The sequence below is a fragment of the Bufo bufo genome, chromosome 7 (assembly GCF_905171765.1).
Source record: "Bufo bufo chromosome 7, aBufBuf1.1, whole genome shotgun sequence".
Taxonomy (NCBI): domain Eukaryota; kingdom Metazoa; phylum Chordata; class Amphibia; order Anura; family Bufonidae; genus Bufo; species Bufo bufo.
This window is the reverse complement of record NC_053395.1, coordinates 34,187,944-34,213,022: the sequence shown is the minus strand read 5'-3', so window position 1 is coordinate 34,213,022 and position 25,079 is coordinate 34,187,944. Positions and strand designations below refer to the sequence as shown.

General features: G+C 42.0%; 1 protein-coding gene across 3 annotated transcripts in view; it reads right to left on the bottom strand.

Annotated features, from left to right (window-relative positions):
• The window catches only part of MAD1L1 (mitotic arrest deficient 1 like 1), a 639,505-nt gene that overhangs the window by 142,361 nt on the left and 472,065 nt on the right, over window positions 1-25,079 (bottom strand). For all 3 annotated transcript variants that reach the window (XM_040439787.1, XM_040439788.1, XM_040439789.1), the window contains one exon: window positions 12,487-12,677. In XM_040439787.1, coding sequence (XP_040295721.1) covers window positions 12,487-12,677 — 191 coding nt within the window. The remainder of the gene's footprint in view (window positions 1-12,486; window positions 12,678-25,079) is intronic.

Here is a 25,079-nt window from a genome sequence, read left to right as displayed (position 1 = left end):
TCCGGAAAAGAACTGATCAGTTTTACCCTAATGCATTCTGAATGGAGAGTAATCCGTTCAGGATGCATCAGGATGTCTTCAGTTCAGTCTTTTTGACTGATCAGGCTTTTCAGAAAACCGTAGCATGCAGTATTTTTACCTCCGGCCAAAAATCCTGAACACTTTGACTGAACGCCGGATCCGGTCTTTTTCCCATTGACTTGCATTAACGCCGGATCCGGCGCCGTGTGTTCAGTCAAACCGGATCCGGCTTCTGCATGTTAAACCCGAAAAATTTGAAAAAAAAGTTAAAGTCCATAAATGGCGGATCCGTTTTTTCCAATGCATTTTTTCATTGTGATCAAAATCCTGATCAGGATTCAAATGTAATCCGTTTTCACACGTTTTTCCGGATCCGGCGGGCATTTCCGGTGTCGGAATTGAACGCCGGATTTAAACAACGCTAGTGTGAAAGTAGCCTAATACGGTTGAAAAAAAGACATTAGTCCAGGGATGGCCAACCTGAGGCTCTCCAGATGTTGCAAAACTACAACTCCCATCATGCCCGGACAGCCTACAGAAGGGCATGGTGGGAGTTGTCGTTTTACAACAGCTGGAGAGCCGCAGGTTGGCCATGCCTGCATTAGTCCATCAAGTTCAACCAAGGGATAGGTGGGGACGCCAATGCTAATAAAATTTCAAGAAAAATAAAAAGAAGCATTTCACAAGAAAGGTTGTTCTGGGGCACCTACCCTACGTGGCAGACTCTCTTTAGGGTCAAATGTAAGGTACTATATGGAGCTTCAGAAGGGCAGTCTTCCAATTCATACAGAGTATGTACAGTATGACTCTTAATAGATTCAGAAGCATGAGCGAGAAGATTGCCGGCTGAGTGTTACCAAACTAGATATCTAGAAGGAATAACAGAGGATTTCTCAAAAATTCTATATGCTCAACACATTTCTCAAGATACTGTACATCCTATACACATTTACCATGCACTTTTTTTTGTATAGCTTCCAGTCTATTTTCTGAAAATTAAAACAAGCACAAATAGAGGAGACCCTAAAATATAGAGATTAGTTTTATTTTTTTTAATGAAAATAGTGTATCGTCTTCTTAAAGGGATTGGCTTATCTGGGGCACTGATGGTATATACTTTATATAGCTAGGACATGTCATCAATGTCAGATGGTAGCAGGTCACATGTCCAGCTCCTATCTGCAGAACGGGAATCGCACATGCCCGGCCATCCTCTGTTCATCGTTATGAGAGTTGCACAAGTAGCAGAGCGCTGGCTCAGTGCGCTCTCCATTCACCACTATGGGAATTCAGAAAACAGCCCGCAGCGCTGGTGATAAATGGAGAGCAAGCAGCTCATGTATGGCGTGCTCTCCTTTAATTCAGGGGCCCTGTTCTCTAGATAGGAGCAGGTCAGAGAAGTAGGACCCACACCTGTCTGACACTGATCGGCCTATCCTAGTGATCTACCAATGCCTCAGATGGGACACCCTCTTTAAATGTATTTTTACATGGGTCCTAGCTCTGTTTTTTCCATACACACTGCACAGAGTGAAATTATAAAATTTTGTCTGCCTGTCGCCACCACTAGAGGGAGCTTACTACGCACTGGTTACACATTGAACCTCATTATTAGACAGTATAAAGTATGCTCCCCTAGTAGTGGCATTTTCTTTAGGCAGCAGATTTTGAGATTTGTATCAGAAAATATGGAGATATATTATGATATTAATCAGCGCAGAATGTTGGATCTAAAAAGGACTTGGTGTTAAAACAACAGAACGGGATGAAAATGTGAAATGAGCCAACGTCTAATACAAACATACTGCACTAATCAATCTTGTCTCAGCAACATTTTACTAAGTATCCAGTTTTCAAGAGCCTACAAATGTATTAATAAGATATTAGAAGTTAATTTAATTAAGGGAGGGGGAGCAATACACACAAACACATTTAAGAAATCTGAAAAAAAAATACAAAAAACAAAATGTTTTAGCTTGTATTACTTTGCAGTGTGTTGGCTGGCAGGACACTGGGATAGTTTGATTATTGCTAAAAGGCGGGCTGCCAAAACACCGCCAATGGATCGTCTGATGATGGATGCTTTGCTGCTTCATCTTTTATTTTCTGGCCAAATTCCTGGGAAGGCGGATAAAAGCAACACACTGCAGCATTTACACAACGGGAACGAAAATAATTTTTTTCCCCCTCAATTATCTAAACCACAATAAAAGAGGAGGCTGTGAAAGTATGAGCGAGAAAGATTATAGGGGTTCTTAGGGAAAAAGAGGATGTCGCTGTGGTACCATGTATTATCGGACAGCAATTCTCGAATGCCTGGACATAGCAATTAATCATGTGCCTACAGAAAACATTTAAATTGGATGTCCATCATTGAAGACCACTTTTTATTTATTTAAAATTCTTACACTGAGCTCCAAATTCCCTATGTAGACAAAGTTAGAAGATACGTGACAGCCTGTGGTCACCACTAGAGGGAGCTTAGGAGCCTGGAGGTGTTGGGTGTCGGCTCTCCATCGATCTTATACTAATGACCTATCATGAGGATGGGTGTGAATACATCGGTTCAGATTTACCATGTCTGTGCAAAAAATCTGTCTAAAACAGTGGCGTAAATGAGAGCATCTAGGGTTGCTGCACTTTTTTTTCCAACATGCCCAAAGAAGGGTGGGACTTATCGGAAAAGAAGTGGGGCTTAATGGAAAGGGAGTGACCTAAGATGGCCCAATCTTTGCCAAAATTCCGCCACAATTCTGGCATAAAAACCTCTTTCAAACTAAGCCAACCAAAAAGTTGGTATAGTCAGAAAAGTTTCTCTCCCTGCATCACATGTATCATCCAGCCAGAGCTCATGTGATAAATCTGGTGCCGGTCTAGAACGCCGGTCTAAGCTTACACCAATTTTAGGATTGGTAAATATGGGTCATTGACCACTGAACAATATTCACATCCAGGTGCGGTCCAAGTGAAGAACAGACAACACTGGGACTGAACACTGACCCAATAAAATCAAATGGTCAATTGGCCTGTACGAATTTCCGCATGTGGACCATCGGTCCATGGCCCTAAACCATCCAGCTCTCAATTAAATTGGTCTGTGAGGAAAATGGACAGCACAAGAGTGCAGCCTTTGGGTCTGTGTATAAAGACAATTTCTTTCAAAAAAAAGACCTTCACTTTGGCACATCTTTAGGACATTTTGGTCCAAATTGGAACAGGTTCCTTATTTCCATCTCTGAATATGAAGATCTCCACAGTTATAAGGCCAAGAGCACCCTTCCATTATGCACTCCCTGGTAAACAAGTCTCTGTGCACAGCTCCTCTGGGCTTTACAGAAAGAAGGGATGATTTAAGTACTAATTGAACCTGCCTTACCGAGGAGCTGAACTGCTCTCACGAGTACAGTTAACGTCAGGTTCTTTTCTCCCGGCTAGAGTCTGGGGCGTTATTGCTCAGCAATTCCAGGCAGCATCTGGGACATTAGCCATGGCCTGCATTAATCCATACATTTTTAATGAAATAATTTTCTACTGTGGAGCAGAGAGGGAACACAGGAAATGTTAGGACCCGCCAAGCCTTAATGCTGAGCGTAGGGACATAGATGGGCTTGCCTATATGTCATCGGGGAACACGAGGCCCCTGGGACGAGCAGCAATCACAAGTAAACACAGAGTAAGAAAGGGAGCTCAATACCATAGAACAGCATTTTAAGAAGCCCTTCTTAATAGAAAGGAATATTTCATGAGTATACATTTCAACCCCCCCAGTACAAAATGAGTATTTCCCACTCGGCCAGTGGACTGAACCATTAAAGTGGTGGAGAACACACACAAGAGACGTAGGAGTTTATTAAAATATTCTGGTTCGTATAAAAATAAAGTTACAGAAAAAGCACATAAAAATAAATGATATAACAAAGAATAAGCAGTATATGCAGCTTCCAAAATCCCATTCTCCAATATTTATACTGTGGCAGCCTCTCTGTTACAAATACGTAAAGATTTACTCCTCATTTGGACACATAAGAAGGTCCTATGGTCCTCGTGGCAAATACAAAGACATCCTGTCGCATATGACTGACTAAGTATTTAAAAATTTAATATCAAATAATATTCGGCAACCTAAAACCTAAATGTGTTGCTAAAGGGGTCTCCACTCCTTATCAAAAGGGTCCCTTGAAAATCAGCTGATCACGCAGCATCTCCTTCCTGGGACCTTCAGTGATCAGCTGTAATCAGTGGATAGAAACCTTGTAGTAAGGGTTTAGTTTCCCTACAGCGCCACCACAGGAAAAATTAAGCATTACACAGTGCCTAATAAAATTAATAATTTGCCTGTGTAATGCCGGAAAGGACAAGTCCTTCATAGAGAGATGTTCTTGGCAAGCACTCTTCATCCTGGAAAAGAGATAAGGTCCCCCCTTGTCTGTTAACTCAGAATTCCCTAACAGGGTACATGAAAATGGTTTTTTTAAACTGGATTTTCCAGGAACAATAATTCATATTTACCTGTTCCGGTACCTCTGCTCTTTCTCTGTTGTGTCCTTGCTCCAGTCCCCAGGGTGTTTAAATTCAGCGCAGCATAGGTATTACTGGTTGTGCTGCTTGTGGCCACGTCATCGCTGAAGCAGTCATTGTCTGCAGAGGAGCATGTGATCAAGCCCATGCTGCGCCGAACATAACCTCCCCGGGGACCAGAACATGGACACAGCAGAGGCAGAGCAGAGGACTGGAGAGGGTAAGCATGAATCTTCTGTTTATAAAGGCAGGCTGCAGGCAAAGATAAAAGTAAGTATTCCCAGAAAACCCCTAAAAGGACATTACGGCAGGAGAATTAAGAAAGGGGACAGGAGAAGTATTGAAACTATCCAACATTTTTGCAAAATCTGTACGAATACTAAGGGGAGGAAGCAAAGTAAAGAAATGGATCTAAGTTGAGCATGAACTTCCTTTGCATCCTATTTTGCACCAATTATGACAAACTTAATAGCATAAAGATTAACAGACAAAATTAAAAAAATCATGAATACTGCTTAAATAAACATATACACCTGACAAAAAGAGGCAGAACCTTCTAGACCTGAATGAGATGCACATCCAGACCCGAAACCAACTTAAGGGCACCCACATTAGAACCATCAAGAAAACATCAACCAAGGTGCACAACAGCTCAGAGACTGTTCATCAACATTTTGACCATGAAACTATGTAAACCGCGCTTTCATGGATACCTCTCCAGTATCTTCTCAGAACCCAAAAAACGATCTGAGATCTGTAGACTTTATAGACCAGTTATTTTTATAACCTACAGTCCATCCATTCTTGCTTAATTCCACATTGCCTCTCTTCAAGGATGGGATGCGTGTCATCGGAATGTGCGTACTCAAAGCTAAGGGCCTTCTCCCTAGCAGGTCTCCATGTTTTGATGTGGTCTCCAGCTGCTGTTCCAGATCTCCACAGTAAGCCTAGTAAGGATACTCACAAACTCATGCATAATACAGGGTTTTATCTGGATAACATCAGAGATGAATGCGCCAGCTTTCCATTTCAGGTGATTTAAGACTACATAAGCAATGTAAGAAAGCAGCAGGACCAGTCAGCAGGAGACATAGTTGAAATGGAAGAGATTATGGAACCAGGATGGGAGGTAATATTACCACTTTGTAGATCGTGGCAGCAAGAACTTCACAGCAATTTCTCAAGTTCTCATAAACCGAATGACAAAATTACACAGATTGACTAAACGAGATGAGCAATTAAACAGTTATCAAATATGTTCTCCTCCCCCCCTGAAATATGGCAATATCTCCATTGTGTGAAGGTCTTCATCTAAGGTAGTTATTAGACGCATTTAAAAAACGACCAGGCAAGAACAAAGGTTAAGAATGATAGCACACATCACTTACATGGGGTGAGGTGGTTGTATTTTTTTTAACCCATTTAAACCTGAACCGTTAAAAAACAAACAAAAAAAAAAACCTGTGGATTCAGGTAGATGTTCACACCTGCAAAGCCATTCTCTTTGGTGATTTCACTGCACTTCAGTGTATCCGGGGAGAACCACTCTTACCTCAGCTGACAAATGGAAAACGAACAAAAGGTGTGAAAATATTGTATGTCTTGTCTACATGGAATGTATCATTCAAAATGACATTACTATAATATAGTTTTTAATAAAAATAAAAAAAATGTAAACGAATCTGGTGATTTTCTTTGCCAAAAAAGTCCTGAAACATTCCAGGTTTTAACAACAACTTTGGGGTATACACAATTAGCTTATTTTTTTCTGTTTTCTGCAGCTCATTTTTTAAGCTTTGCTGCGCAGATTGGAACATGATCAGCAGGGCGATCTCATCGTTAGAAGACTGGGACAAATGATGGCTGTATTGTACTGCTGGAGGCAGAATAATATATGTATACACAGAAATAAGGCTCTGGATGCAGCTTTTCTTAAGCATCCTGGTCTCTGGGAGAGGATCAGTACTCTCACTCTCTCAAAGACTGTATTAGTTTATGGACACACTTTCCTGACCATTAAAGGGGTGGTATTCCAGGAACAGGTAGTTACCCCCATTGCATCTCTTCTCAATTTAAATTGTACAGGACTGCCAGAGAAAACTAAGCACTATACTTTGAAGTCCTATAGACATTGAATGGAACTATCGCTCCGTTCAAATAGGGAACACGATACCTACATTCTCGTGAACGGTGAAGGAGTTAGACTTCCATTGGTCTAACAGTTATCCCATACACAGCGAACAGGGAATAAGTTATCTGAATAAACATTTAAAGAGTCATTGCACTTTAACATAATTTCATTTCATTTAATAGAGAATGGCGTAACAAGCATATTTCTAAATCACAATTTTAAAAACTCTGCCTGCATTTACTTGAAACAAAAGCGGTAAAGTGATGGCCACTAGGGGTCTGACTTCCACCTAAGTTGCAGTCCACTGTCTGTTGTCAGTGAAGATCCTTCCCTGTTAACAGAGACAGAAAACAGCTGAGAGAAAAGTGGGGGGTGTCAGAGCTAGCTGAGATCCTGAGACTGATAAGACAACTGCATCCGAACATTACTGCAAGTGTGACCTCTCCCTCTTTATCTTTTCTGTGAGCTCCAGAGCTGTTAACAAACATAGTGGGAAGTAAGGGAAAGGATGCCACAGCAGTATTGTACTGACAGAAGAGAGACGGCCCCCCTGCTTCTGAGTGAAATGCATCTAGCTGTGCAGCTGAAACAGGAAGAAATATGGCTGAATTTTTTTTGGGGGAAGATCAAACAACCATTCCTTCACATTTATGATTCTGCTATGATGTAAATCTATTATGCAATTTTTTTTGAAAACTCAGGTAAGTTTTAACTCAAATTTTTTCAGCTGGCGTAAAGCACACACCCCTGTTGCAATGTCTTTACAGCCGATACCTTCAATATGTCCTCTCTCTCTCTCTCTCTCTTTCTCCTAATGGTCAATATCGTTCTGCTTTACACATACCCCAAATTGCATCCAAATCTGTATTATACAGAGGTATAATTCATACCTAGTGTATATACCATTCATTGTTAAAGAGGGAAGGCAGCCTTGTAGGACACTGCAATGGCCACTATCAGTGACCGTCACCTGGTTTCCCATGAATGAACTGTGCTTCCAGACCAACCACCACACTTGGGCTGTGTCTGGTGCTCAGCTCAGCAACATTCATTCAAAAGGGAAATATGCTGCAATCCCAGTCACAACCTATGAAACAGGAGAGGCGCTGTGGAATCAAGATTGCTGAAAAGAGTAAAAAGAATGACAGATATTTCATATTTTCAAGCAATGCCTACATCCCTTATTTGATTCTGAAAGGAAGGCGGCAGTCACTCGGCTGGTTGTTTCTAAACCAAGTAATCTCCTTTGAGGAGGGAGAGAGATTTATTCTTCAAAGTTTGTACATTTCCATTGTAAATGCGGTGTTATTGAGGGCACATCAAGTAGTTGCAGCGAGGAGTCTGTGATGGTTTATTAGACAAATTCTGCCTGCGCCTGTAAAGGGCATCTTTTGCTGATTTTTACGACGCTTATTCATTCCTTCCCCACTGTGCGTGGTTCAAAAGCAAACTCATAAAAGCTGGATTTTGAATTTTGACAACATTCCCACTGAATAAAACCTCACCTGTTCAGACGGAAAGTTATTTGGAAGGAGCACAGAGAAGCATCACAAATAACGGAATACAATGAGCTACAGAGCAATGGCCGCCACTGCCAGTGTAATGCAAAGAATGACTTTGTAGCTATAGATTCGCCATAGAGGCCAATGACACAGAAGAGCACGGATTCCATATAATGGGCTACGTCTGCTTCTTTGTTAAACTTTATTATAGGAAAATATTGGCAAAGCATGCCGAGCCGTGGTTGTGCGGTATAGTGGTACACAATAATTTCTCCGGTACTATAGACAACCTATGGTGCCGATCAACCTAAAATTCAGATTCCACCACTAGAAAGGACACAGTGATATCCAGATAAGTTCTTCTAGTCTGATCTGATGGAATAGATGATGATTAATTAAAGGGGTTCTCCGAGACTTTTAAACTGATGACCATATACACTGCAACAGATTTTGGATCCTTGCTTAAACAGGTTGTGCCAAGAAACGTATCACCTATTCACAAGATAGGCCATAATAGTCTGATCAGTGGGGGTCCAATCACTGGGACCCCCTACAGATCAAAAGAACAGGGGTCCTGAGTACCTGTACGAATTAGGCCGTAGGGTAAACATGTACTTCCACCTCATTCATTCTCTATGGAGATAGCGGAGTACAGTGCTTGACTGTCTCCAGCAGTCTCATGGAGAATGAATTGAGTGACAGCTGACGAGTGTGACTTACCGATCCATTCATGCGGGGGCACAGGACCTCCTTTGTCGTGAGCAGTGGATTTCCAGCAGATGGATCACACTGATCAAAAGCATTTTGTATCTTGGCACAACCTCTTTAAAGAGCATTACCACTTTAAAACTTAAAACCCAATTATATAGATGAGAGATGTAAATATGTTTTACTTACATAAATAAATTCATATTTTCCTATTCCGATGCCACGGCCATTTTGCAAAAGAGACAACAGGAAGTGCAGCCATATTGGCTGTCTCCCATGAATAAGCTTCTCGGCAATTGATGCTAAATTGTTAGAATGTTCAATCAATACCAAAGTGACAGCTTCACCGTCAGCTTCAGAAGATAACAAAGAGACAGAAAGGAGAACAGGGAGTGTTCTCATCAAACCCACCATACGTGGGTGTGACAGGTCCTCATGTCCGGCTTATTTCTCATCCTAATGTGCTTATTACAATGCATAGCCTCCATCCTCCTCTTATCAGCCATGGACCTACAGACCCTATTAGAGTCAAGTATCTGACAGACATTCAGGGGGGTAAGGGACCGTAAACCATTTCTGTGTTGCTGGGGGCTTCACTGAATAAACATTTTGTAGACTGGAGACAGACCACCTTAGAATGTGGGGGTGGGGGAGTGTTCCCTCCTCTACCCACCAATGGGTATGGGGGAGTGATGAGAAGACAACATAAATAAGTTGGGTGTGGTAGTATTTTGTTGCCGTTTTGTACCGGAAGGGTCAGGATCTGAGTTGAGGCCAGATCCTGGGACAGTGTGTGAGGATTGCCTGATCAAGGAGACGTGTTGAGGCCATCTCCTGAGATATTTTGCTGGATTGGATTACAAATAAAAAAGAGTTGAGCTCTATCTGGATCGTCTGGCTGCTGTATGAAGGAACCTCGAAACGACTCCCCGTGACAGCGGGATTTTAGTGGCGAGAAGGCAAGTAAATCATGAGCTTCACTTGCTGGATGTCAGAGCCCTGTGGAGAGGAACATTTTACCCTTGTATGTTTTTAAGAATTCATGGTTTTAAGGTGAAAGGAACATTAAGCATCTCCAGTGTTACACACCGGTAGGTCAACGAACAAGCTGTGTGAGAGTGAAAGAGCACACCTGCAGTTAAGTTCTATTTCCTCTTGTCGAGCTGCTATCATGCTGCGTCCTACACTAGACTGAGTCGTACGTAAGCGATGTGAATAAAACACATATCTTCTAGAATCAGTTTGAGTTAAACCCTGTGTTTCCTTTAAGGTCCTTATTTATTCCATTAGGATCCTTCAATCAGCGGTGAGAGGTTCTGGTTCTACAGCCTGGGTCGTAATTTGTCGAGGGGGGTAAATGGTAGTGCGTCGGAAAAATATATATGTGTTTGGCCGAGCGTGTTCGATGGAAATTCTTGGAAATCAAGGCAAGCAGAGCTGCAGTCTTCTCGGGTTCTGACCCTGCCACGCATTGCTTGGGACTGGAATTATGCTTGCTGACTAGATTACAAATTAGTGACCTGCGCTTGACATTGTTTTCTCTCTCCTTTCCTCTACTTCATGAGCTATTTTCCAACACTTCACTACGTCTTTAGCAGCAAATAAAAAAAAATAATAATCGGTGTAATGTCTTATCATTGAATACCATACAGAACTGTACTTGCTACAGCTCTGCATTACACAAGCAGGAAAAACAATATGGAGCGTGAAAAATGAATTAAAATGAAATAATTTCCCAGCTGACCACTGTCTAATGTTAAAAATCATCAGTCTTGATAGATTAATCATAAGGCGCACGGCACCGTTGCGCTGTTGAGATAAGCCCCGTATAGGGCACATGGATGTCACAGAGAGGGGACCCTGCTTAGGACCCCTTTCAATAAGGGTGCTTTCACGTGACAGTATTCTCAGTCTGCAAACCCATTCTTTTGTATGGGGCTGCAAAAAATTAGGACAGCATCCGAGCCGCAAATTTTAGAACATGTCCTATTCTGGCCCGTTTTGTGGAAAATAATAAGCATTTTTTTTAATGGATGCACATGGACCGAATCCGCGATTTGCATATCGCAAAACGGATACAGTCGCATGAACGCCCCTTTAGCCAGAGCAGAGAAGCGCTAACAAGACCCGCCCTTGTATTATATGGTCAGCCATGGTTTTGAACATCCAGCATGTAATACTACATTTCTCCACTAGTGGCCTCTGCAGGGGAAATTTATGGCCACTCATCACCTCCCCATGAATTTCTTTCGAGACGGCATGACATTTATAAAAAAGTTTGGTAGTCCCTCTTGGCCAAACTTGAGTGCTGTGCTTGCTTTTGCAGCTCCCAATCCCCCATGTGTGTTTGGTGGGTATGTCAAGGGCCGCTGTTGCACCCTCTCAAAATTTATAACATATGCCACATGTTTTACAGGCACTAAAGCAGCCTTCTCGCAGCTTAGCCTTGGCCATGTGACATCACATTCACCGGTCACATGGCCTAGGCGAGGCTCCATTTAAGCGAATGGGTCTGAGCTGCGATACCAAGAACAGCCACTATACAACGTACAGCGCTGTCCTTGGTGAGCTGAGTGAAGGGCGCGGTGCTGCTGTTAGTGCCGGTGCCTTCTCAAACAGCTGATTAGCAGGGGTCCCACCAATAAAACACAGATGACCTAAAAAGGATAGGTCATCAATTAAAAATCTCGGAAACCCCTTTAATAATAATAAATTATATGTATGATTACAGCATACCTGTTTTTAAAGGAAATTTACAGAGCAAGCTGTCGTGTGTACATGATGAATAACGTTAAATTTGCGCCTGCATTTTTAGCATTTTCCCCTTCTGCAGGCTCCAGCTCTAATTGCTGGTTTTCCCTAAGCTCAGCACCAGAGTGGGGAGAGACTAGCTGCTGTGATGTCCCCCATAGACTGTACACAGAGATGTGGAGATCACGTTCCCCGTCTATATCCATCATACACTCAGGGCTCATGCACACAAACAGCGGGTCCGCAATATACAGGTCCCGGACGTTTTTGCACCGCATCAATCCGGAAGGAGCGGAACGGAGGTCACTAGTTTGTAATCTAGTCAGCAAGCATAATTCCAGTCCCAAGCACTACGGAGTGCTTCTGTGGGGTTTCAATCCGTGCCTCCGCACTGAAAAAAATTTAACATGTTCTATTTTTTTGCGGTGCAGACGGATAACGGATCTATTCAAGTTGAATGTGTCTGCATCCGTCTGCGGAAACTGCACTGATGTCGCCCGTGCATTGGGGACGGCAAATTGTGGTTCCCTATGCACGGAAAGGGTGGGAAACGGGCGTGTGCATGAGCCCTTAGAAGCAGCAAGGACACCATTATATAGCAGTACTGAGCTGTGATGCAGTGAGTCCAGCACCAGCAGCTGCTCACTCCTCTTGCTCTGTGGACTTTTCTGAGTAGTAGTTTAACCTGATCTCGCTGCGTAAAGACTCCACAGTACAGATTTTATCAGTAAATTGAAAGTGGCAGGGAAAGAGGAGTCTGATAAGTGAAGAAAGAGGCATTTATCTGCCAAAAAATATTTTACTAAGTTTATTATTATTTTTTCGCACTAGTACAGGATTTCAAATGACACTTACCTTGAAAAGCAAATTATCGTCCTTCTGTTCGGCGTACATGGAGGTAAGTCGGTACTGGTTCTCCGTAGTAATGTCAATGCGGTATCCAGTCAGCATGTAGCACACACTGCGGAACTCGTGGATTTTGGTTTGAAACACTTCTCGGAGTCGCTGGTTCTTCAGTTCTGCACTCTCCACCTGTTTCTTTAAATCTGTGACAAAAAGATGGCAAAATTAAGACATTTTATGACACAAACTTTTAAAGGAAATTTTAACAGCTATAGTTATGGAGTCTACGCTCCAGCGTAGATAACAAAGACATCTGCAGCTACATGGAAATTGAAAACATGCAGCTTGAGTGCTATTGATGGATGTTATGCTGGTTTATGATTCTTATGCTGGCTTTACCAGCAGCTTATTGATCTTTAACAACAGAAAATACAAACCCTATTTCTAAAAAGCTTGTGATGCGGTGTAAAATGCAAATAAAAAAACACAGAATGCAATGATTCACAAATCTAAGGGTCCATTCACACGTCCGCAACGGACATCGGCAATGTGCATTCCGCAATTTGCGGACCGCACATCGCCGGCACTATAATAGAAAATGCCTAATCTTGTCCGTAATTGCGGACAAGAATAGGACATGTTCTATTTTTTTGAGGAAACGGAAGCACGGATACGGAAGTGCGGATCCGCAAATACGGATGTGGAAGTGCGGATCCGCAAATACGGATGCGGTAGTGCGGATCCGCAAATACGGATGCGGACCCGTTTTGTGGTCAGACTCCATCAAAATTTTCCTTTTGGAAATCACAGATGCTTTGTTCTGAGGACTCAGGAGGAGAGGGACCATCCAGACTGTTATCAGAGCACAGTTCAAAAGTCTGCATCTCTGACGGGGATGCATTAGTGCCTATGGCGTGGGCTCTGAAAAGGCACCATCAACGCTGAACGGTATATAGAGGTTTTAGAACAACATATGCTCCCATCCAGACAACATTTCTTTCAGGGAAGGTCTTGCATATTTCAGCAAGACAATGCTAAACCACATACTGCATCCATCACAACAGCATGGCTTTACAGAAGAGTCCGGGTGCTGAACTGGCCGTCTGCAGTCCAGATCTTTCACCAATAGAAAACATTTGGGTCATCATGAAACCAGAAATCCTGCAAAGAATGACCCAGGTCCTCATCCTTTCCGCAAAATCGTGCGAATGGGCCCTTAAAATAAGAAGGGATGCTACATAATAGTAGATATTGCCCTGTCCCAACTTTATTGAGATGCGTTGCTGCCATCAAGTTTTAAATGAGTTAATATTTTTCATGAAATGGTAAAATGTCTCACTGTGAATAAAATATGGGTCTACGAAATTTGCTAATTATTGCATTCTGTTTTTCTATACATTTATTTACATTTTACACAGCGCCCCAACTTTTTGGAATTGGAACTAAAAAAAGTGTTAAACAACAAACATTATCAGAATTAAATTAAACTGATGCCTCGTATTATCAAAAAACAATAGTAATTCCAGCGAAGCAGTGGTAATGGTGGGTATTTTGTACAGCTCTTTGTGGATTCATGATGTACAAGATACTACATGCTATCACTGTGTGCTAATGACATTACTTGGAAATATCTAGCTTTCATTATTAGGTGACAGAATTGCCACCATGTTTAAAATAAGGCGAAAAAACCCCCATAAAACTCAGAATTTGACAATCTGCAAATCACTTTCCTGGCAGGAGTCTTCAGTGACATCAAGCAAGCAGAACAGCAGTGCCAGATAATGATATCTCGTGACTTTTACACCTCATAGTTATGAGACCGAATACCTGCAAGCTCCTTCTGAACAGCGCTATCCACTTCACGTCCCTCTGCCATTATTACACGCAGATCTACAAATGGATACTGAGTAATTACAATGGGACTAATAAGAGAGTCCTTGTAGCAATTAAACATCTGCTTCGTTCACCATTACGATGCAAGACAGGACTACGTTTGCCACAGTTCACATCATTTGGAGTCACATCGCGAGCTGGAGATCAAATGGTTGGTGATTAACACACAAGAGGTGAGGAGCAACCAAATATCTGGTGCCTCAGATCTAAGAAGGATCAGCAAAAATGGCAAAGTAGAGGAGAAGTGACCCCAAGTGTAAGGGCTCGGCTACATTTGTCTCACTAAAGCAAGACGCAGAAAATCCACGCAACATATAAATGTGCGACTTGTCAGCAATTTGCCGTTGCATGACTATTTTAGAACTGTGTTTTTGCTGTGAAAACATAGCCAAGTCGCAGGTGAGCCACATGTCATGCGTGCCTTACATTAGTCAATCGAGTAAAAGTTGCACCCGACCTGTGACAAAATCAGACATGCCGATTTTTTAGCAACTGTTGCGTCTCAGTATACTGCCACCATTGACCAATATTACATGAAATGTCATGCAACACATGTATGTAGCAGAACCCTCAATCTAGCACCCCCTTTACCCATGTACAAGGGATTAAGGGCAGGATGGCCCAAAGCTAGTCCCCTCCATGCCTTGCAGGGGAGAAGGATAGAAGTGCCAACTCAAGTGGAATCCCCCTCTTCATGTTATATTGCAAGTCTTTGGAATTTGGTATTCAATAACCTTCTTTAAAAATATAAATAAATAAAAAATTAGTTGGCCAGATGCGAAAACGGACAGACAGTAAAACCAGTGGAAGGTAAGAACCTACCACCTCCCTTTCCTTACAAGTGTCAATGTTTGAGAAACCTTAAAGGGGTTGTCCCACGAAAAACATACAGTTTTCAAACCAGCACATTGATCTTATTACTTTTGTAATTGCATGTAATTAAAAATTTTGTACAGCCACTAAGCTATTCAATAAAATCTATCTGTATAGCGCCACCTGCTGTTTGTCCTTTTTTATTTCTTTGTCCGGCTCACTGAGAAGGCCGCACATGCTCAGTTTCATCCTTCAACTGCCTCCTGAGCTGTGATAGGAGGAGCATGGACACGCCCCCTGAGCTGCTGCAGAAAAGACACTCCCCTTGAGCTGCCAGCTTGAAATAAATCTAGCAGAACAATGACTGTGGAGATCTCCGGATCCATGGGAGGTACAGGGCTGGTTCTAGCTTTGTTCGAAAGATGTTGCCATGCACTATATGATGTCTGATTTTTACATTAATCATGGAGCAACCTTTTTAATGTCAAAGGTTATTTTTCATTAGAGAAACCAAACACATGGTAAACCTACTCTATAACCTTGGTTTAGAATATACATAAATGAGTACACTATTACAATGAATGTTGTGTGAGGTTTTAGGTGTTTTAGAGGCATACTTTGCAAACTAGTAGACACTTCAGAAATTTCCATGCTGCATGAATCTTCCACATATCCCAAAATCAGTCCAGTTATCTCCTGGACATGATGCTTTTGTCCTATCAGAGGTGCACAGATTGCTTCATCTAGAAAGTATGAGAAAGGTAAAAAATAATGTAAGTGGTTTGCTTACTGGGAAACAGTGACTGATGCCTGAGCATTGTGGCTGATACCAGATGACTATGCAATGGGGGATTTGTAACTAGCACTGTGGTTGACACTTTTAGAGGGTCATAGTAGGTCCTATAGAATTTGCTGCTGCACACTCTTCATTCAGCATCTTCTAGCCTTTACTTTTGGCATGGAAGTCAATGGTTGGTGAGGTCCAAAAATCACCATGGTTTGGCTGGGGAGCCTTCAGAAGCTAAAGTTTGTTAAGCCCTGTTCTAGAGGTTATGAAATAAATCAATTTGTGAGCACTACCACTGGTAAAGCACTGCAATTACACAGTTGAGTCAAATTATTATAACCACCAGCTAATATCTAGAGTAGCCACCATGTGCAGCACGGACAGCAGCTAGACGGGCTGGGGGTGACATAACGGGCTGGGGGTGCTGGTAGGTTGACATGACAGGCTGGGGGTGCTGGTAGGTTGTCACAGGTATCTAGAGCACTGTTGACTGCAGTGCGTCCTATAGTTTCTGGAGGGTGCGTGGGGAGGATCCAAAGAGCGAACAGGACGATGAAGGTGGTGTCACAGAGGCTCGAATGTGTTCAAGTCCAGGGAATTAGGTGGTCAGAGTAGGCCTTGGTAAAAAAAATTTAGCCACCTGTCATATCGCTTTGTCTTGCTGGAAGATTCCATCAGCTCCAGAAAAGACCATCAGCATGTAAAGTTGTTCGTGATCTGCAAGGATGGATTCAAACCCAAAATGTTTGAGTGTGCCTTCCACATGGATAAGTTGGTTCATAGAATGCCATGAAAATATTTCCCAGACCATAACGCTGCCACCACCAGCTTGTGTTCTTCCAGCAGTGGTTGCAGGGTGTTTGTTCTCTGATGTTTCTCACCTGACACGTCAACGTCTATCCGTTCAATGAAGCAAGAAAACGTGACTTATCAGAGAAGGCAAACCTATGCCGATCAGCGGAGGACCAATTCCAAAACTTTTCTGCCAATGCAAATTTGTTAGGAGTGGTGCAATGACCATCCCTCTGCTTCACTGCCCCATACACAGTACAATTTGCTGAGCTCTTATTTTAAGCACGTCTGGAAGCCTCCTGGTTCATTTTGGCGATGAGTCCGCCCTTGTGCATCTTTGTAGCCGATGTTCACCTCTAGCCCATGGTGTGCCGCAGTTCCCATGTTGGTCATTTGCAATGGTGCCATTTGTCCACTCACTATACTTTTTAACCACAACAGCACGTGAATAGTTCACCAACAGCACAATTTCAAAAATATTGCTGCCTGAAAGCCAATAATCATCTATTTTTGCAGCTCTGATAAATAGCCCCTTTGACCCTTGACTGCAACGAGGGATGTGTGTGCAGATAACCTATCGCACACCTTGTAGACCAACCAAGCCGGCTCACAACAGCTACACACTGCTGATGTCAAAAGTAGGAAGTGGTCATATTAATATGACTCAACCAAGTATATTTTCTATTTGCTAACCAATTCAGAATGCAACATCACGATAATTAGGAATCTTTACAGAGATGGAAATTAATTGTTCATTAGACAGATGTGTGTGTCAGTTACTTGCCAGCAGGAATCCTGGAAATCAATCTCACTGTACAATGGGCAGAAAATCATTGACATTTAAGAGATATTTATTAGCTTTTGAGTAACTGGAACCTGGTCTCATTGAGACGCTTTAACAGGTGTGTGAACATGTAATGCCACCTCCCTGCTAGAAACTAGATGGGGGTGGCACGGCACAAGATGCTGAAGATTACCAAGACAATGGGCACCTGATTGCAGTAAAGAAAATTCCTCGCTTTTGTCACAAATGCAGAAGAGCTGAGCAAATGCCAAAAATTGTATAGAAGATGTAGATTTAGTTACCGCTTTCACTGCCATACCTAAAATTACCGTGACTATACCTATCAAATGGTGGTGATAAACTTCTTAAGGAAATGTTATGATTATTAAGCGACATATTCACGATTCATCTATGTAAACAGCTCAATGATATGCACGTGGTTAAAGCTAAAGACCAAAAACTTATTTCTTCTGTAGGTTCACTTTAAACCTAAACATTAGAATATCTTGGATACTCCAAGCCCATAAATATTTTTCAGGAGTTGTTCCGCTAACACACAGGGCTACATTGAAGTGTTGGTGTTATGGCCACAACATTTGCTGAACCCTACAGTGATCTTGCTGCAAATCAGTAGAATGTCTTGTGGTCTTGCAACTGTACGAGGGGGTGTTCAATAAGTTATCTACCCCAGGATGTTCTGTCAGGCTACATGCACACGACCGTTGTTCTGGTCCGCATCCGAGCCGCAGTTTTTGCGGCTTGGATGCGGACCCATTCACTTCAATGGGGCCGCAAAAGATGCGGACAGCACTGCTGTCCGCATCCATTGCTTTGTTCCGTGGTCCTCAAAAAAAATATATAACCTGTCCTATTCTTGTCCGTTTTGCGGACAAGAATAGGCAGTTATATTAATGGCTGTCCGTGCCGTTCCGCAAATTGCGGAATGCACACGGATGCCATCCGTGTTTTGCGGATCTGCAATTTGCGGACCGCAAAACACACAACGGTCGTGTGCATATAGCCTCAGTGTTAGAGAGCTGAGCTTGACTGTGCAGGTTGAGACATGTCTGGACATGCAACACACACAGTAGCAGTTCAGTCTAATGAAAGCACTGGAAGTGGCAGGATGGCAAGTGCAGTACAATGTGGGTTTTGGGCCAAGCAGTTCAAATAGGGTGGGGAATCAATTTACCTTGACCCCCGTTCCAAGCGACCTCTCGAAGCATCTTCAAAGGAAATTTGCCGTAAAGTGAAGGCCATGATTTTGGAAGATCGTCGGGTCAGTGTTCTAGCTCATGAATTAGGTATTTCAGGTGGCACAGTTTCCAGTATCATTCATGATGTTTTTAATTAGGTCAAAGGTCAGTTCCTAGTGGGTGCCACGAATGTTGACACCTGTGCAAAAAACTTGTTGCTAACAATTCAGCCAAGAGAATTTAAACATGATTAGAGAAAATCCAGGAGACTTATATTCTTGCATTATTACAGATGATGAAACATGGGTCCACCACCATGATCATGAGACCAAACAAAGAGACCATGTAATGGAAGCACAAGAGGAAACCAACTACAAAGACAATTAGTGAGCAAAAGTCAGCTAGAAAGATCATGGTAACAGTTTTTGTGGGATACAGAAGGCGTTTTATTACTAGAATTCATGCCACACAAAACAACAATTACTGGAGACACCTATGCTTCAACAATGAACGCATTATGTGAGGCAATCAAAGAGAAACGCCGTGGGAAGTTGTCGGCAGGTCCGTTGCTGCTTCAGGACAACGCGGCAGCTCACAAGTCTCACAAATCACAAGCTGCTATCAGGGAATGTGGCTTCATGGAGCTTAACCATCCACCCTACAGTCCTGGCTCCCAGTGATTACTTTCTCTTTCAAAACCTGAAGAAATTTCTGTGTGGGCAACGATTTCCTGATGATAATGCAGTCAAGTGGTGGTAACAGAGTTCCTGCAGCATCAAGAAGTCTCTTTCTGTTCTGAGGGCATCTGATCACTGAAGGCGAAGTCAAAATATGTGTGTTGAAGTCAAGGAGGAATACATTGAAAGGTTGTAAGTTAAATTTTCTCAGAAAATTTTGTTTTTATAGTCAGTCATATCTAGTTATGTAACAAATAGCTTAGCTCCACTGAGGACATAAGATATGTCTTGCTACCATCACCTGTCTTTGTATGATATAGAAGTTAGCCAGGTGCCATGTTGAGAACTGGTCAATTGGGAGCTCACTCATTTGTTCACAGTTTTGGTGACGGTTACTGACTTTATATGTTGTATATCTTATCATAGTCTAGTAAACTTTTTCACACCAAAGTAGTGTTAAGTTTATATTTTCCTGAATCTCAGAATTCACTGTAATACAACTTTCTAAAGGGTCTTTATGACATTTCAGAAGCCATTTTAAAGCAGGCTTCATCTTTAATTGCTGGTGAAAGATGTATTAAATTGCAATCTTTGCAAAAGACCACTCCCTTATCCTGACCATGTGACAGACATCCATTCCACCGTGTAATATGGAAAGTTGCCATCTTCTTTGAGAAGACCATGCCATAACCAAAGCAAGTTTTTCTTCTCAAAGAGGTTTCCATTCTAGGTCTACAAACTGAGCCACTTTCATTTGGTGAGGCTGCATGATTTCCAATACAACTGTACAAACTCCTATTTCTGAACAAACTCCGAGCTAATCAATACAGTTATACGCTTTACTAACTTCCTGGGGACTTTTTACTGACCACGCTAAAGCTGTGTAATCTTAAAACAAAGGAAGGGAATTAAAAGCAAGAAGTGCCGTAAAACAGGACGGCCACATTGGAAAAGTAAGCAATATTTCACAGCTGTCATCGACAGGTCCAGATTTAATAGATCTCAAACAGCTGACTGAATAAAAATTTTCATTTTTTTTTAAAGGCAATGTAACCGGGTAGAAGTAAATAGTTTCTTTCGAGTAACTGCAGCCCAAAAAGCCACCTTTTATGATTTTAAGCCACCAATTCTTATTACATTGGGATACACTTTAACTGGACATAAAAGGGAGTTCTTCCCATCAGGAAACCCTATATCCTAATGCACTATTAGGGTTAGTTCACACGGCTGATTAAAAAAATACGTGGGTAAAAATATCTGCCGTGAATCTAAGCAAATTTTTACACATCAAAATTATGAGGGTTTTTTAATGTGGTTTTTGTAAAATGTTTTTCAGGCAGATCTCTAACTTTATAAAATTTTATAGTACTTTTCCCAAAAGCATTTTTTGATGTGTGTTTTTGGCACGGTTACGCGTGAAAAAAATGTGCATATCTGAAATGGGGCGTTTTTTTTCTGCTTCCCATTATTTTGAATGGTAAAATAAATGTTGGTTCTGCCCCAAGATAAGGCATGCTGCTTATTTTTTACACACTGCTCTTTTATTTTTACACGTGTAGAAAAGAAGCAAGTGCTGCCTCCCATTGAAATGAATGGGAGGCTCTTCTGAGGTGTTTCCGGAGCAGATTTGGAGCTGATTTTGAGGCAGAAACACTCCAAAATCAGTGCCAAAAAACTCCATGTGAACTGACCCTTAGTCTTTTGTGCCACCCAGTATTATTCAGTCAAAAGCCTATGTAAAGAGAGGTGCCTACCTTAGTCGGTGCACAACTGCCAATCAATACAGTTGATCTCTATGGGTTAGAGAGTATAGACCCAAGGCAATCAGCTTGTAAATGAGCAATGTCCAATCAGTAGTCCAACTCATTTCAGATTACGGCCAACTATTGGCTTAGAGCAATGGTGGGGGACCTCAGGCCCGCTGGCCGTGATCAATTCATGTGGCCCATTGTGAAAATTCTAATGGCCGCTTCCATTATGAGGGGGGCTCTGATCTGAGGCTAGGAAGGGTCTGATGGGTGTCTGATCTGAGGTTGGGAGGTCTGATGGGGGTGTGATCTGAGGCTGGGGAGGGTCTGAACTGAGGCTGATGTAGGCTGGGGGGCAGATCTGAGGCTGAGAAAGAGACAAAGGCAGTAAAGCTGGGTAAACCCCTCTCTGGACCCCTCTGGTTTTAGCTTGGCTGCCAATAACGCTAAATAAAGAACTAAATATATAACATTCTAAACTTAAAAATTAGACTGCTATATCCGGTCAAAATGGCACCTGTACTATTCTTTATATATAGTGCAAGAGCCATTTTGTGCTGAAAAAATACAGCTCTCTAGATTTTTTCAATTGAAGCGCAATTTACGTAACTTACCCCTCACTTATATGTTTGACCAAACATAGCCGTCAAATTTTTAAGTTGAGAATTTTGTATGGCCCCTGAACGATGTTACAAATATCCAAATGGCCCTAGACAGCAAAAAGGTTCCCCACCCCTGGCTTAGAGAGTGCCAAAATAACTGATGAAAACATAATTAAATTGTCTATTGGTCATTAGTCATGTGTACAAAACAACATTGGCAATGGCTGGCTGATTATTAGAAGCTGGAGAAATTATACTTTTTCGCCAACATCTTATGGTTAATTTAAAGGGGTTTTCTAGGAATAAACAATGTTGGCCTATCCTTAGAACCTACCCTAAGGGTAGGGCAACAATTAGTACTCTTAAGATTGAACAGTGGGAATCACTGTTGAACATGGAGGTTAACTGAGGAATACCAGATATACCAACAATATTCACAAGGGATGAACGTCTAAACTCTAATTTACCGAGACATTGCTCACAATGCTGCGTCGGGAGGGTTTTCAGACATGAAAAGATGGTTTTATTTCTTCCACTTGAAAACAAGTGTAAGGAGCGCTTATTATCTTTTCATTTGTATGTTAACTCGCTGGTAACAGAATTGATTGTTACTAGTTATCAATATAATGACTTCTTTATATGACCGCTCGGAGAACAAAGTCGTCCTCATTAGACCGCTTGCTTAATTTCAAGCTATTGGCATTATTAATGTACGTCGGTGTGTCTGATCTTGCGTGGGGCTTCACCTCCCAAATGAAAACGTGTCAAATGTGTAGAAGGCATAATTGAACATTTAAAAAATAGACGGGAAGTAGAGAAACATGATGAGTATTCGATATCTGAAGTGGACTAGTGGATTAGATGGTTTTTCAATAGTACACATCAAGATGGGTCATGGTATGAAGGTCTACCACCAAACTGCCCTAAATCCAGACATGTAAGGAGGTTCTATACAGGTTCCATCTTCTCGTAATATGGAACACACCTTTAAGTCATTAGCTGTGTACTGAAACAATTTAATGTCTTTTATGTATCTACATTTCTATTTGAGATCTACTAATAGAATTGTCTGTCTACGAACAATTTTGTAAAATGTGTTACAGAGGTTTATTAGCTTTATATGTTTCAAATGGAAGCCGCATCTTCATGCACATTGAGCTAACGCTTTGATGGCTTTTTCCTTTTAAAGTGGTTACCCAGGAAATAATATTGATGACCTAACCACATAATAAGTCATCAATAACATATCAGTGGGTGTCCTGGTAACCCGCCAATCGGATGTTTCGAGAAGCTCTCATGAACCTCTGCCAGGCGCCTACCAAGCACAGAGCTGTACATCATATAGCAGCTATGCTTGGTTTGCGTCTCAGCCCTATTGACTTAAATGGGGCTGAGCTTCAACTAGGCCATGTGAAAGATATACAGTACGCTCATGGAGTACAAGGCTTCTTCTAACAGCTGATTGGTGGGGGTCTCAGATGTAGGACCCCTGCCACCCTTTAAATGCTTCACCGTTTATTATTTCCCTTCTGTTAGATCCTGATGGAGCTAGTCCAGATCCAACCACAAATACAAAAGTTAAAGAGGTTGGCCACTTTCAGGTTACGGCAGAGCGATGTGTTTGTAAGATGACTATACACTATGGCACTTAGTAATATAGCCTTTGTTGAAATTCTGTGCCATTTTATATTATTTCATAAGTCATGCCCCCTTGCTTGACAAGTCTGTTGTGCTGTCCGCAAAGAGATCTTGTCCATAAAAAAGCTGCGATTGGAGGGCCATACGACCAGGAAAATCACCTCCACTTGATAGCTTCTCTATTCAAATACACTGCACCTGCCCTCTGCGCTTGCACTGGTGGGAGTTTAGTGCAGGCGCAGTGTGTTAGAATGGAGGAGACATAACATGGAGGTGATCTGCCTTCTCACATGACCCTCCATCAGCAGCCATTTTGTGGACAGGACCGCTGCGTGGACAGCACAAAAGACATGCCAACAAGGGGGCATAACCTATTAAATAGAGAAAATGGCAGAGAATTTCAACAAAGTCTATATTAGTGAGCGCCATATAGTAATCTATCTTACACATTGGTCACAAGTAGTCAGAAAGCATCCAGGTCCTTTAAAGGGAACCGGTCATCAACTTTATGCTGTCCATACTAACGGCAGAATAAAGTAGAGACAGGGGAGTTGATTTCAGCGGTCTGTCATTTATAAGTTAAAAGTAAGTGGTTCCCGAGAACCAACATCACAATCATTGCAGACTGGGCCTGGAAAAGAGTCATGGCCACCTGAGAAGAGTCCTGGTTATTCATAAATTCCTAATCTCCCTGCTGATGACTGACAGGCTTTTTCCTAGTTTTCTCCCTTTCTCTCTAGGAGAGAACTGCCAACCATTAGCAGATGGGTGAAATAGCAGGAGATTATGAATAACCAGGACTCTTCTCAGGTAGATGTGACTCTTTTCCAGGCCCAGGCTGCAATGATTATGATGCTGGTTCTCGGCAACCACTTACTTTTAACTCATGAGCGATACATCGCTGACATCAGCATTTCTGTCACTACTTTATACTGCTCTCAGTGAGATCAGCATAAAGCTGATGACAGGTTCTATTTAAGGCTTAGGTGATTCGTGCCAGAAAGGATCAATTTTTGGGGTTGATCAACATCAAAGCGTTTTCACCAGTTTCTGGAGCAAAGATATGAGCACCACGACAGATGGACTCTCTATCTAAACCGCTACCAAGCGCTGTGCCTTTTATACAACATAAAAAGGTGAATGCATTAGCACTAGGTCTCTACCCGGCTACTGATGGTCCAACGAATCGCTCTCTTTTCTTTATGCATATATTGTGCCAGGCTCTGATGGTGGACAAACCAAATGGGTCACAACACATGCAAATGTTCCAACAGCTTTGCTTTTGCGGAAGTAAATTAAAGGGCTAGTCCCATCAGGACAATCCCTTCTCTATGTGGCCAAATAGGTCATATGGACGTCATGAGAGGACCCCTCTATAGGCCAGAGAGGAGATTCGCAGTATATTTCGACTGCCAGCCTCATCGCATAGAAAAAAACGCTGTCAAGGGTCTAAAAAGTTGGACCCATGACAGAAAATTCCTATTTAGGTTTTTTACTGCAAAGATTTTCAAAAAAACTGAAGAAAGTGTTACACAGCGCAATGGCATGCTGACCCAGAGAACTGTCTGATCGTATCCGCAGGGCACAGTCACCTTTTTTTTTTTTTTGGCCCAAATATAATGATGTTTAAAACAATTTCCCATTACTGAACAAAACATTTTTTTTTTTGAGGATG